The 15733-nt window shown below is 38.9% G+C and overlaps 1 protein-coding gene across 1 annotated transcript in view; it reads right to left on the bottom strand.

Moving 5' to 3' along the window:
- The window catches only part of ND-49 (NADH dehydrogenase (ubiquinone) 49 kDa subunit), a 131251-nt gene that overhangs the window by 15228 nt on the left and 100290 nt on the right, over nt 1-15733 (bottom strand). Inside the window, exon 10 of the mRNA XM_090381795.1 lies at nt 1539-1618. Coding sequence (XP_090237921.1) covers nt 1539-1618 — 80 coding nt within the window. The remainder of the gene's footprint in view (nt 1-1538; nt 1619-15733) is intronic.

The raw sequence follows: 15733 nt of genomic DNA, 5'->3' as shown, positions 1-15733 counted from the left end.
ATAAGATCACCAAACAGGTGCCTGGTTTCTAACTGCTGCAATTTGCAGAACTTAAGCCTCTCTTGGTAAGAGGATCCCTTCATTCCCCTCACCAATCTTGTTGCCCTTCACTGTACACGCTCAAGCAAATCTACATCCTTCCTAAAATGAGGCCTCCTGACCTGTACGCAGTACTCAAGGTGTGGCCTGATTATTGCCTTATACAGAGGGACAATCACCTCCTTTCCCATGCTAGCAAAATTCCTGTATATCGTTGACAAAACCCCATGACCTGGCCTGGCAGCCTGTCTGCATTGCTCAGAAAACTTCATATCTGACTGCACAATTACTCCCAGGTCTTTTTCATTTTCTACCCACCTAAGTGTAGTACCACACAGTTGGTACATTCCTCTGGGATTACTTCTACCCAAATGCAGTACTTTGAATTTAATGTTAAACTTCAGTTGCCACTTCTCAGCCCATCTTCTCAAATTTTCTAGATCCTGTTGCAGTAGCACACTGCCATTACTGTCATTAACAACCCCACAAACCTTTGTATCATCTGCAAAATTCGACACTAAGACTGATATACCTTCATCAATATCATTGATAAATATACAAAACAACAGTGGACCCAACACCTAACCCTGTGGGACTCCACTAATAACATTAGTCCAAGAAGAGCAGCACCGATTGATTACCACCCTCTGTCTTCTCGCACTTAACCATCCTTTTATCCATTGTAGCAACTTACCCTTAATACCATTCTACTCCAATTTGTACAGTAGTCTTCCATGCGCAACAGTGTCAAAAGTAATCAACATATTAGCAATTAAACTATCATAAAATGAACAGGGAAAATAATTAATTGAAAATTTTTTTATAGTTTTACTTAATACATATATTTTATTACACTTATTCAGTTTATTTGAAGCTGTTTTCTGAGCATGCTCAGAAAAGCATGCTTTTTTTTTCCTGTTTCTTTCTTTTGCATTACAGGAATTTTAACTTATAAATGGATTGTGTTTCAAAAGTTTATTCATAAGTTGGTTATTCTAAAACTTTGGAAGATTACATCCCATATAAACAATAAATGCCAGTTAGGTTCCCAGGCTTTAAATTACAGTCTGTTCACACCATATTAAATCTTAGTATTTTAGTATTTCAAAAGTTTGTTCATAAGTTGGTTATTAGTATTAGCATTAGTAGAGGCATACGATACAAGAAAGCAAGCTTATGCAGCATCAGCCAAAAAAAATAAAAAAAAAAACCCGCTCCCATTTCAACCCTCCGTTCATTCCAAATACCTGTCCAGCTCAGCCTTAAATTTATTTAGGCTATCAACTTCCAACAACAAAATATTCTAACCTTTTAGAATAAAAGGTTATTCTAAACCTTTGGAAGATCACATCCCATATAAAAACAATAAATGCCAGTTAGTTAGGTTCCCAGGCTTTAAATTAGTCTGTTCAACACCATACTAAATCTTAGTATGGTGTAAGTCACAAAATAAAGAAATAAAAGTCCATATCAACAAAGAGAAAATACAATAAACTTACCAAATGAGCAAACCCTGGAGCTTTAATTTTGCATCGATAAGGCCTAGTGCTTCCATCGGACACTAAATAAACCCCAAATTCTCCCTATTAAAAAATAATAATAATAAAAATTTTAGATGAATTAGATTATAAAATTTATCTCAATGCATCCTATGTTTTATCACTCATTTAATGAGACTTAAAATTACACTTAAAATGACTAGAGTGATTTTAAAAAACCAAACAAAGAATTTTCACAATACAATACACTATTTTTGATTTACTGTCTTAAGTTACAATCAACAACAGAAGCTTAAACAGCAAAGAAGTGTAATTAGGAGAACCAGGTTGACATGACATCATAATAGCAGTTATCACAGACACTAAGACAGAATATAATAGGTATTCTATTATAATATTATAATTAACCAGCAGAGTTCTGAGTGAAAAATTTAAGATGAAAGTTGGGTGATGAAATTTCTCTGTACATACAGTTCACTAAAGGTTAAAAAAAAGAGGGAGTTAAATAATATCTCAGAAAGTGCAGCAGAAACTAATGACAAAGAAAGAATAATCTTGGTGTGAGATTTAAATAGCAAGGTAGGAAGTAAAAATTACCTTTATAGAGATAACTTAGATAAAGTTAGAAAAAAAAAAAAAAAAAGGTTAATCTAACAATAATGGTAAAAGGCTACTAGAAAATCTGTGTAAACTATAAACTCAAATTAGAAGCACAGTATTTCAGCTTACATAGATACATTAAACCAAGGAAACATAAGAAAGGGCAAGAAAAATCCAATAGAGTTCATCAATGGCAAAATGGTGCCATTTTTAGAATGAAGGGCAAAATAATATCTGAAAAAATGTATTTAGTACCTGAGACTATGAGAGCTTGAATTTAGTCCCCAGGCATCTATGAGAGCTTGAAATGTAGGGTAAATGCCTTTGAAAAAATTAATGAGGGCCCATCAAGCTCTCAGCTGCCGAGCTCACTCTTCTGCATCAGTCAACACAGAGGCAATCTCCAAGGCAGTAGGGTGACCGAACAATACCCTAGTCCCATTAGGGAGAAGGGGATAGTTTCAGCTAACTGTGGTTGGCACTTATAAACACACATGAACATTTTTGTTTCAGAGTGAAGTTTAGAGAATAAAGTAAAAGTAATCTACATATTAGCATTTAAACTATCATGAAATGAACAGGGAAAGCACTATTCCTCAATTACCTGACTATACCATTATAGAAAAGGATTATAAACAACTAGTACTGAATATACAAGAGTATACAGAGGATTTGAGATTGCAAGTGGCTTTCATCTTCTATTGAGTAAATTAAAAATGTAATCAGTGCCAAAGGTATAAAAAGTCTTAAAATGGAAAATATATCAAAAAGCTCTCAGATTTTGGAATTATTAACTATAAAAACGTTTTTTTACCAAAATTTAATATATAATTCCTGACGCTAATACAACTTTAGATTAAGAACGACAAAAGTTTAAAAGAATTTTAGTGAAAGCTGCAAAAAAATTTATGTGAAGACAGGAAATTCAGAATTCCATGTTGCTTCTTTAACTACAGAGGGATTATAAAACAGCATCTAGAGGAAGAATTCAAAAAAACATGACTCTTTCAAATATCTCTGAAACTGCCAGTGAAACTGGTTTTTCTAGTGTGACATGTCAATCAATTTTAACACAAGATTTGAGAATGTTTATGTCAAGTTTATGAGAATGTTTATGTCAAGTCGCATCCTCACTGATTATCACACAGAATGGCAAGTTCTCATATATCAAGGTCTTTGTCAACATGCTACTACTGACCTATACTTTGCTTCTTCCATTATTTCTAGTGATGAATCATGATATGCCTATAAAAAAAAAAAAAAAAGGCCAGCCCTCTTAGTGGAGAATCAGTTCTTCTCCCACGCCCAAAAATGCAACAAAGTCTTGATCAAAGATCATACTTATTCTATTTTTGACTTACAAGACGTTGTTCATTCTGGATAATTTCCTCAGTCGTTTTCAAATCTGTGTTCTTTATAAAGAACACAGATTTGAAAACGACTGAGGAAATTATCCAGAATGTAATACAGGAATTATTAGCAACTCAAAAAGCCTACTAGAATGCTTAAAGTAGCAGCAAAAGTACTGAAATCAATGTATACAGTGTCAAGGAGACTTCTCTGAAGAGGATCCATCAAATGGTCAGTAAGCTTCATCATTTTCCAAATTCTCAAACTTTCTGATTGCACCTCACATTACTCACTGAAATTGAATAAGAAATGTAAGAAGAATTCACTGGAAAAACAAACAAAGGTTAGTAAGGAGTGATATAAAAAATTAAATCTTGCAAATTTTGTGTTCACATATTGACAACACAAATCATAATCACTGATTATTGATGTGATGCTGTTTTTAGTAGTAGTAGCAAGGGCAAATTGAGAGCAAAGAGAGGGCACTGTGGTCGCAGAAGAGAACAGTCTGGATTTTTGGCTGCTGTAAATGGATAAGTATTTTAGATAGTTTTACTGTATTCTTTGTTAATTAACATACTACATTGTGTTTTACAAAGATATTAAATGGGTTCAGCAGCATTCGTTAGCTTCTTATTTTGAATTTAACTAGGGATTTTTGGAAGTTATAACTCCCGTTGTTCGGGCCAATATTGTTGAACCAGCCGCCATATTTTAATCGATAAAAAATAACGTAATGTATAACGTAAAACTAGATAAAGTAATACGAAGCACTGTATTAGGAATCTGTTAGCTTAGTATAGTATTATCAATTAATCACAAATATTTATTAAATCTTATTAAATTTCATTGTTAATTAAACTGTATTTAAATGGAAATCATGCCCCAGACTAGAGCTGTGAAGCAAAGATCACAGACTAGCGAGAGAGCTGTGACTCAGGGGAAAAACTAAGGAGGTGATTCTCCAACACATCAGTCTCATAAAAAATGTACAAAATGTGAAACGTTTGCTGAACTTTCTAAAATAGGACATGATCTAGCCAAGGAGGATGTCTTTGTGTGTGTGCATGCCTAGAGTGTCAACAAATTAGGCTTCAACTCAGCATTCTGATGAGCATTTATGAGAGCTTGAAGCTCTCATAAGAGCTTCTCTATGAGAGCTTAATATGAGGGGCCCATCAACCTCTCAACTGCTGAGCTCAATCCGGTGCATCAGGCAACACAGAGGCAATTTCCAATGTTTTGGTCCCACAGGAACTATTTATTGTTGGTGACTCTATTGTCAGGGAGATAGGGAATATATTATGCAAGAAGAATAAGGTGGAACAGGACTATTTCACAGGATACACTTAAATAGAGAGGGTGCAAGAATATTTGCTGATGCTATCGAGGCAGTGTTAAGTGGGTCGGAAAACAGATAGCTTGGAAGGATACACAGACTAAAAGGTTAACAGTGGCCGCAGGCAGAGGCAAAAGTGATTCTTGCACTGCTTCTATTAGAATGAGCAGCAGCATGGTAAGCAAGGCAATGGAGATTTCAATGACTGTTGGGAGTCATAGTGGAACAAATAAATAGATGGGCTGTGTTAGAGTAACTAAAAGTACAGGAACAGGTGAATGTACAGTTGCATGTACAACAATGCTAGGAGTATAGTTAATAAATTTGATGAGCTTGAAGTGCTAGTCACGACATCAAAGGCAGATATCATTGGGATATCAGAGACGTGGTGTCACACAGAAATAAGCAGTACAGAATTGGAATTTTGGGAGTACAATGAGTACAGAAAGGATAGACAGGAAGGAAGGGAGGAGGGGTTATGCTGTTAATTAAGAAACAGCAAATCTAAGGAAGTACATCCAATTGATTTTGGTGCACAATGCAATGTTGAGTCTGTTTGGTGTGACATAAGCACCAGGAAAGGAAAAATGAGAGTAGGTGGGTGGGTGTGTGTGTGTGTTAGAGGCCTAATGAATCTGATGAGTATAATGAGCAATTGTGGGCCAATAAATCAGAATGTCTTATAATGGGGGATTTTAACTTTCCAGATATTGACTGGAATTTGTGGGTTGGTCATTCGCACGTTAGCAAGACGTTTTTGGATTTATTGGATGGCTGTTTTCTACAGCAGCACATTCGAGAGGCAACCAGAGGGACTAATACTCTTCATCTAATTATCAGCAGTGATTATTCATGAATGAAGAATTTGCAGATAAGGTAACCACTGAGTGATACTGATCACAATGTACTGATATGGGAATTATTAAAGATGTAACTACCAACAAGGCTAATGGGAAGGACTTTTGCTTTCGTAAAGTTGACTAGTGGGGTCTCAGGGAGTTTTTAAATTCTGTATAGTGGGATCAACTGATGACGTTACCAATGTTGAATTCTAAATGGGAAGCCTTCAGGGACTTAATTTTGGAGGAGACTAGGCTATTCATTCCAACTAAGAAATAGTGTTCAAGGTTCAAGCCTAAATGGATGGCACATGAATTAGACAAGTGGTAGAGAAGAAAAATGTATGGGATGCATATAAATTATCAGGTTACACAGAAGCCTATGGCAGACATAAGCTTGTCTGTAATCAAGTCGCAAAGGAGGTTAGGCAGGCGAAGGCAGATTACGAGAAATCTTTGGCAAAGGATGCAAAAAAAAAGAGCAAAGAGTTCTTTACTTATGTAAACCCTAGAAGGAAAGGCATGAATCAGATTGGACCACTTAACATAGATGGGTTGACTATTGATGATCATGCTCAGGTAGCTGATAAACTGAATGAGTATTTTGCATCTACATTCTTTTAGCATTAGCATAGGCATTTGATGCAAGAAAGCAAGCTTACGCAGCATCAGCCAAAAAAAAAATAAAGTAAAATAAATAAATAAAAAATAACCACTTCCACTTCACCCCCATGTTCGTTCGAAATACCTGTCCAGCTGAGCCTTAAACTTATTTAGGCTATCAACTTCCACGACAAGGGATGGAAGTCTGTTCCACCTACCAACCACCCGCTGGTAAAGGCAAATTTGCGCGCATCTACCCTACATCTGTCTTTCCTCAATCTGAATTTATGCCCTCTCAGGTGATTATTCTGAACAAGAGGAAGAATCCCATCAGCATTGAGCATGCTCAAACCATTCAAGGCTTTGTACACCTCTATCAGATCACCTCGCTGGTGCCTAGTCTCCAGACACTGTAATTTGCAAAACTTAAGCCTTTCTTCGTAAGAGCAACCCTTTGTTCCATTCACTAATCTTGTTGCCCTTCTCTGTACTCATTCCAGAAGCTCTACATCCTTCTTGAAATGAGGCCTCCAGACCTCTATACAGTTCTCAAGGTGTGGCCTGACCAATGCCTTATACAAGGGAATAATCACATCCCTGTCCCTGCTAGAAAAATTCCTGTATATCATTGACAAGACACAATGAGCTACTCTTGCAGCTCGTCTGCACTGCTCAGAGAACTTCATATCTGCCTGCACAATTACCCCCAGATCCTTTTCATTCTCTACCATTGTCAGCGTAGTACCACAGAGTTGATACGTTGATCTGGGGTTACTGTTTCCCATATGTAGTACTTTACATTTGTCAATGTTGAACTTCATTTGCCACCTCTCAGCCCATCTGCTCAACCTTTCCAGATCCTGTTGCAGCAGCATAGTATCAGTAGTGTCCTTAACAACCCTGCCAACCTTGGTATCGTCTGCAAACTTGGACATTAAGCCTGATACACCATCATCAATATCATTTATAAATACAGAAAGCAACAAAGGACCCAACACTGAACCCTGAGGAACTCCACTAATAACATTAGTCCACGTTGAGCAGTGTCCATTGATTACCACTCTCTGTCTTCTGCCACTCAACCATCCCTTTATCCATAGCAGCAATTTGCCTCCAATGCCACACTTCTCCAATTTGTGCAGCAGTCTTCCATGCGCAACAGTATCAAAAGCCTTTCTAAGATCCAAATATATAATATCAAAGTTATTCCCTGCATCCAGTTCTTTTGGGACTACATCATAGTATCCAATCAAATTGGTCAGACAAGACCTGCCCTTAACAAAACCATGCTGTGTCTCAGCTATAACTGAATTCTTGTCCAGATGATCCTGCAGTGCTTTTTTAACCAGTGCCTCCATTATTTTCCTGGAACTGAAGTTAAACTAACAGGTCTATAATTACTTGTGTCAGCCTTTGATCCTCCTTTGTGAATTGGGGTTACACTGCACATCTCCAGTCTATGGGTACCTCCCCTGAGTCCAAAGAAGCTCTCATAATTATGGCTAGGGGTTTGCTTACTTCCTTTGCTGCCTCATTTAATATAACTGGATAGATCCCATCCACACCGGGTGCCTTTTTTATGTTTATCCTCAACAATTTCTCCTCCACTTTCCTCTCAGTTATTAGAAAATAATCTAGCTCACTGCCAATGTTTACTTCACCTACGACATTCCCCTTCCTGAATAACTCCTCATGTGTGAATGTAGATGCAAAATAGTCGTTTAGATTGTTAGCCACCTGAGCTGGATCCTCAACTGTTGAACCATCAACATCCAGTGGACCAATCTGATTCATCCCTTTCCTTCTTGAGTTTAAATAGGTAAAGTACTCTTTTCTGTTTTTCTTTGCGTCCTTTACCAAGGATTTCTCATAATCTGCCTTTGCCTGCCTAATCTCCTTTGTGACTTGGTTACAGACCAACTTATATCTGTCACAGGCTTCCATGTCACCCATTAATTTGTATGTATCCGATGCATTTTTCTTCTCTGCCATATGTCTCATTAGTTCATCTGACAACCATTTAGGCCTGAACCTTGAACAATATTTCTTGGTTGGTATGTAAAGCCTGGTAGCTTCCAAGATTAGTTCCTTGAATGCTTCCCATTTTGAATTTGCTGTTGGTAACATCATCAGTTGTTCCCACTGTATAGAATTTAAATACTGTCTCAGACCATCATAGTTGCCTGTACGAAAGCAAAAACCCTTCCCTTTACCTCTGATGGTAGTTACCTCCTTGAGTAAATCCAACTTCAGCACACTGTGATCACTGCCACCCAGTGGTTCCTTTATCTGCAGATTCCTAATGCATGAAGAATCACTAGTGATAATCAGATCAAGAGTATTACTCCCTCTAGTTGCCTCCCGATCATGCTGGTGTAGAAAACAATCATCCAATAATCCACAAAAGCCCTGCTAGTGCGTGAATAACCAGCCCCCAAATTCCAGTCAATATCTGGGAAATTAAAATCTCCCATTATAAGACTCTCTGATTTACTGGCCCACTCTATTTCCCTGTACAGTATCTTATTATACTCATCAGAGTCATTAGGCCTATAGCACACTCCTACTCTCAATTTTGATTTACCTATGCTTATATCACACCAAACTGACTCGACATTGCCCTGTCCATCAATGTCGACTGGCTTCACTTCCTTGGATTTTATGTGTTTTGTTGCCCTTCTCTGTGCTCGTTCCAGCAGCTCTACATCCTTCTTGAAATAAGGCCTCCAGACCTGTATACAGTACTCTAGGTGTGGCCTGACCATTGAGTTATACAAGGGAATAATCACCTCCTTATCACTGCTAGAAAAATTCCTATATATCATTGACAATACACCATGGGCTACTCTTGCAGCCTGTCTGCACTGCTTAGAGAACTTCATATCTGCCTGCACAACCACCTCCAGGTCCCCTTCATTCTCTACCACTGTCAGTGTAGTACCACAGAGATGATACATTGCTCTGGGGTTGCTGTTTCCCATATGTAGTACTTTACATTTGTCAATGTTAAACTTCATTTGCCATCTCTCAGCCCATCTGCTCAACCTTTCCAGATCCTGTTGTAGCAGCATAGTGTCAGTAGTGTCCTTGACAACCCTGCCAACCTTCATATCGTCTGCAAACTTGGACATTAAGCTTGATATACCATCATCAATATCATTTATAAATACAGAAAACAATAAAGGACCCAACACTGAACCCTGAGGGACTCCATTAATAACATTAGTCCACGATGAGCAGTGTCCATTGATTACCACTCTCTGTCTTCTCCTCCTCAACCACTCCTTTATCCAAAGCAGCAATTTGCCTCCAATGCCACGCTGCTCCAATTTGTGCAGCAGTCTTCCATGTGCAACAGTATCAAAAGCCTTTCTAAGATCCAAGTATATAATATCAAAGTTATTCCCTGCATCCAGTTCTTTTGTGACTGCATCATAGTATCCAATCAAATTGGTCAGGCAAGACTTCCCCTTAACAAAACCATGCTGTGTCTGAGCTATAACCGAAGTCTTGTCTAAATGATCCTGCAGTGCTTCTTTAACCAGTGCCTCCATTAATTTTCTGGGAACAGAAGTTAAACTAACAGGTCTATAATTACTTGTGTCAGCCTTTGATCCTCCCTTGTGAATTGGGGTCACATTTGCACATCTCCAGTCCATGGGTACCTCCCCTGAGTCCAAGGAAGCTCTCATAATTAGGGCTAAGGGTTTGCTTACTTCCTTTGCTGCCTCCTTTAATATAACTGGATAGATCCCATCCACCCCAGGTGTCTTTCTTGTGTTTATCTTCAACAATTTTTCCTCCACTTTACTCTCAGTTATTACAAGATTCTCTAGCTTACTGCTAGAATTGAATACACCTCTGGCATTCCCCTCGCTGAATAACTCCTCATGTGTGAATGTCGATGCAAAATATTCATTTAGTTTGTTAGCTACCTGAGCAGGGTCATCAACAGTTGACCCATCGATATCAAGTGGACCAATCTGATTTATCCCCTTCCTTCTAGAGTTTACATAAGTAAAGAACTCTTTGCATCCCTTGCCAAGGATCTCTCGTAATCTGCCTTCGCCTGCCTAACCTCCTTTGTAACTTGGTTACAGATCAACTTGTATCTATCATAGGCTTCCATGTCACCCATTAATTTATATGTATCCCATGCATTTTTCTTCTGCGCCATATGTCTCATTAGTTCATCTGACATCCGTTTAGGCCTAAACCTTGAATAATATTTCTTAGTTGGTATGTAAAGCCTAGTAGCTTCCAAGATAAGTTCTTTGAATGCTTCCCATTTTGAATTTGCTGTTGGTAACATCATCAGTTGATCCCACTGTATAGAATTTAAATACTGTCTCAGTCCATAGTAGTCGCCTTTACGAAAGCAATACCCCTTCCCTTTACCACTAATGGTAGTTACCTCATTGAATAACTCCCACTTCAGAACACTGTGATCACTGCCACCTAGTGGTTCATTTATCTGCAGATTCTTAATGCATGAAGAATCACTACTGATAATCAAATCAAGAGTATTACTCCCTCCAGTTGCCTCCCGAACATGCTGATGTAGAAAACAATCATCCAATAAATCCACAAAAGCCTTGCTAGTGTGTGAGTGACTAGCCCCAAAATTCCAGTCAATATCTGGGAAATTAAAATCCCCCATTATAAGACGCTCTGATTTACTGGCTCACTATTTCTCTGTACAGTTTCTTATACTCATCAGAGTCATTAGGCCTATAGCACACTCCTACTCTCAATTTTGATCTCCCAATGCTTATGTCACACCAAACTGACTCGACACTGCACTGTCCAGCGATGTCGACCGGTTTCACTTCGTTGGATTTTATGTGTTTCTTAACTAATAGCATAACCCCTCCTCCCTTCCTATCCTGTCTATCCTTTCTGTAGACATTGTACTCCCCAAATTCCAGTTCTGCATTCCTTATATCTGTGTGACACCACGTCTCTGAAATCCCAACAATATCTGCCTTTGATGTTTTGAGCAATACCTCAAATTCATCAAATTTATTTACTAAACTCCTAGCATTGGTGTACACGCAAGTATACATGCACCTGCTCTTCCTCTTAGCCACCCTAACACAACCCACGTGTTTACTTGTAGCCCCATGATTCCCAGCTGTCTCTGAAATATCCTGCATCTTATTTTCCAGGCTGCTGCTCATTCCAATAGAAGCAGTGCAAGAATCACTTTCTCCTCTGCCAGTGGCTACTGTTAATCTATTAGTCCTTGTATCCCCCCCAATCTAGCAGTTTTCCGACCCACCTAACACTGCCTCGATAGCATCAGTAAACATTCTTGCACCCTTTCTATTTAAGTGTATCCCATCCCTGTAGAAGCAGTCTCGCCTGTTAACAAGTACAGCCCAGGCTGAAAAAAATTCTACCCCTTGAGCCCTGCACAATCTTTCCAGGGCCGAATTGATCGACAGGGCTCTCATCATATACTCCCTCCTATCGTGTCTGGGCAGAATTGCAGACACTTTCAAATTCAACCCTAATTCACGGCTTTTTTTCATCAGTGTTTTTTTTTCATCACTGTACTTGTTAAGTAATTCCGCCGGTCTCCTACTCTTAATATCATTAGTGCCAACGTGTACAACTATATCACCTTTTGTGCCCTTAAAAGATGATATCCGCTCTAAAACGTCATCAACCTTTGCCTCTGGCAGACATACCCTGGTCCTGTTCCACCTATCCTTTTTACAAAGCATGTTTCCCGTTTCGCTGACAATAGAGTCACCAACAACTACTAGTTCCTTTGGGACCAGCGCATTCTGCCTTGGGGGTTGCCCCTGTGTTGTGCGATGACCAAGTGCAAGCTCTGGCATTGGTGTGGGCAGCTGAGAGCTTGATGGGCCCCTCACTTGTAATCCTTCGAGGGCATCCACCCTGTCCTTCAAGCTCTCATATAGGCCCATAACAATGCTGAGTTGTCGCCTGATTTCCTTACACTCCTTGCATCGCGCACATACAAAGACATCCCCCATGGCAGTATCATCTCCCATACCTGACTGCTCCGCAAACATCAAGCAAATAGTACATCTTAAAAGGCTGTGATTCAGAGGGCAACTGCCCCTCTCAGTTCTCCCCTGAGCCACAGCATTCCCATTAGCGTGAGCCTTTTGCTTTGCTGCTCTGGTTTGAGTCATGATTTCGATTTACTTTCAATAAAATTTCAATTTCAGTACAAAATTAAATCCTAAACTTGTATCCCAACACAGTTATAACGCTATATTTATGTTTCAGTAACGAGTGTTATCTACGAAATCTACGAAATATTTATGTTTCAGTAACGAGTGTTATCTACGAAATATTTTTGTTTCAGTAACGAGTGCTATCTACGAAATCCCTTTATACAGCTTCCGTATCAAGTTATGTATTAATTATTTATTTTTACTAATTATTTACGTTACGTAACCTAAGTGGTTATATGTATAGTTAAAAGTACAATTTAATTGCCAATGAAGTTCGACAAGATTAATAGATTTTACTGATTAATTTTCCCGTAACAATGGCGGCTATTTACGAACGGTAAACACTAGGATTTGATACCCTTTCCGATATTAAGTAATACCTACAAAATCTCTATCTAAGTTACTTTAAACTTAAGTACCGTAAATAGGAATATAAAGCTACTCTAGAAAATAAGTTAATATGTCAATTTAAACTAATAAAGCAGAAAATAAATCAGAAAAAAACTTCTCTGTTCCAAGAGCGGCAGAAAGGCACGTCCACACCGGCAACTCTTGTCCTCAGACCTTCAAACTCTCGACCTCAGACCTTTAATTCACACATGAGTTATTCAGGGAGGGGAATACCAGAGGTGTATTAAATTCTGACAGTAAGTTAGATAATCTTGTAATAACTGAGAGTAAAGTGGAGGAAAAATTGTTGAAGATAAACATAAGAAAGGCTCCTGGGGTGGATGGAATCTATTCAGTTATATTAAAGGAGACAGCAATGGAAGTAAGCAAACCCTTAGCCATAATTAGGACTGCTTCCTTGGACTCAGGGAAGGTCCCCATGGACTGGAGGTGTGTGAATGTATCACCAATTCACAAAGGGGATTCAAAAGGTGACAAGTAATTATAGACCTGTTAGTTTAACTTGTGTTGCGGGGAAAATAATGGAGTCACTGGTTAAAGAATGCTGCTATGGATAAAGGGGTGGTTGAGGGGGAGAAGACAGAGAGTGGTAATCAATGGACACTGCTCATTGTGGACTAATGTTATTAGTGGAGTCCCTCAGGGCTCAGTGTTGGGTCCATTATTGTTTTCTGTATTTATAAGTGATACTGATGATGGTATATCAAGCTTAATGTCCAAGTTTGCAGACGATACAAAGGTTGGCAGGGCTGTCAAGGACACTACTGACACTATGCTGCTGCAACAGGATCTGGAAAGGTTGAGCAGATGGGCTGAGAGGTGGCAAATGTAGTTAGTTAGTTAGTTAGTTATTTGGTTTTTAGTAGCATTAGCAACTAAGGCCATATTGCTCCGGGATATGCGGTGGTCATTCCCTGGACCTTTCCACATCCTCCGTATTTGGTGGTGACGGGCTTGAAGCCCGGTCTAATCAAGAAGCATGTGCTACGCACTGCTGCTCCTTCCCAACTGGCTACGGAGGCGCCCTGCAAATGAAGTTTAACATTGACAAATGTAAAGTACTACACATGGGAAACAGCAACCCCAGAGCAACATATCAACTCTGTGGTACTACACTGACAGTGGTAGAGAATGAAAGGGACTTGGGGTGGTTGTGCAGGCAGATATGAAGTTCTCTGAGCAGTGCAGACGGGCTGCAAGAGTAGCTCATGGAGTATTGTCAATGATATACAGGAATTTTTCCAGCAGGGATAAGGAGGTGATTATTCCCTTGTATAAGTCAATGGTCAGGCCACACCTAGAGTACTGTATACAGGTCTGGAGGCCTCATTTCAAGAAGGATGTAGAGCTGCTGGAACGAGTACAGAGAAGGGCAACAAGATTAGTGAATGGAACAAAGGGGTGCTCTTACGAAGAAAGGCTTAAGTTTTTAAATTACAGTGTCTGGAGACGAGGCACCAGAGAGGTGATCTGATAGAGGTGTATAAAACCTTGAATGGTTTGAGCATGCTCAATGCTGATGGGATTCTTCCTCTAGCTCAGAATAATCACCTGAGAGGGCATAAATTCAAATTGAGGAAAGACAGATGTAGGATAGACGTGCGGAAATTTGCCTTTAGCCAGCGGGTGGTTGGTTGGTGGAACAGACTTCCATCCCTTGTAGTGGAGGTTGATAGCCTAAATAAGTTTAAGGCTCAGCTGGACAGGTATTTTGAACGAACAGAGGGGTGAAGTGGAAGTGGGTTTTTTTTTTTTTTTTTTGGCTGATGCTGCATAAGCTTGCTTTCTTGCATCAAATGCCTCTACTAATGCTAATGCTAAAGAAACATTGCAGGATCATCTAGACGAGACTGCGGTAATAGTTAAGAAACAGCATGGGTTTGTTAAAGGGAGGTCTTGTCTGACCAATTTAATTGGATACTATGATGTTGACACAAAGGAACTGAATGTCAAAAATAACTTTGATATCATATACTTGGATTTCGGGAAAGCTTTTGATACTGTTGCACATGGAAGGCTACTGTACAAATTGGAGCAGTATGGTATTAAGGGAAAGTTACTACAATGGATATAAGGATGGTTGAGTGCGAGAAGACAGAGAGTGGTAATCGATGGACACTGCTCTTCTTGGACTAATGTTATTAGTGGAGTTCCCCAGGGTTCAGTGTTAGGGCCATTGTTGTTTTCTATATTTATCAATGATATTGACGAAGGTATATCAGGATTAATGTGCAGGTTTGCAGATGATACAAAGGTTGGCAGGGTTGTTAACGACAGTAAAGATAGTATGCTACTCCTTCTGGATATAGATATGTTGGGGAAATGGGCTGAGAAGTGGCAACTGAAGTTTAACATTGTATGACAAATGCAAAGTACTGCATATGGGTAGCAATAACCCAAGAGAAATGTACCAACTGTGTGGTACTACACTCAGGGAAGTGGAAAGTGAAAAAGGCCTGGGGGTAATTGTGCAGTCAAATATGAAGTTTGCTGAGTAGGGAAATGGGTTGCCAGGGTAGGTCATGGAATCTTGTCAATGATATATAGGAACTCCCCGATTTACGTCATACTTGCAAGTTTTTGCTGGCCGGTGCAAACTTAAAAAAAAATTGTGGAAACTTATTTTGCATTCCGAAGAATAAATGGAGGTATCGTTCAAATATCGTAATTTGAATGAACCTAATAACAGTTTTTTTTTTCCCCTCTTGTAATTTCGTTAAAAGTCCTTTGAATTTGAAATTTCACTATATTACTAAGCTATTTATCTTTTTAAAAGGTCACATTTATAATGAAAATTGCACTATGCTTTCATCATTATCATATGTTTTGTTATAACAATCA

This window comes from Mastigoproctus giganteus, chromosome 9 (assembly GCF_048544385.1).
Source record: "Mastigoproctus giganteus isolate SK-2022 chromosome 9, ASM4854438v1, whole genome shotgun sequence".
Taxonomy (NCBI): Eukaryota; Metazoa; Arthropoda; class Arachnida; order Uropygi; family Thelyphonidae; genus Mastigoproctus; species Mastigoproctus giganteus.
Note: the sequence above shows the minus strand (reverse complement) of the source record. Positions and strands in the feature narration are given on the sequence as shown.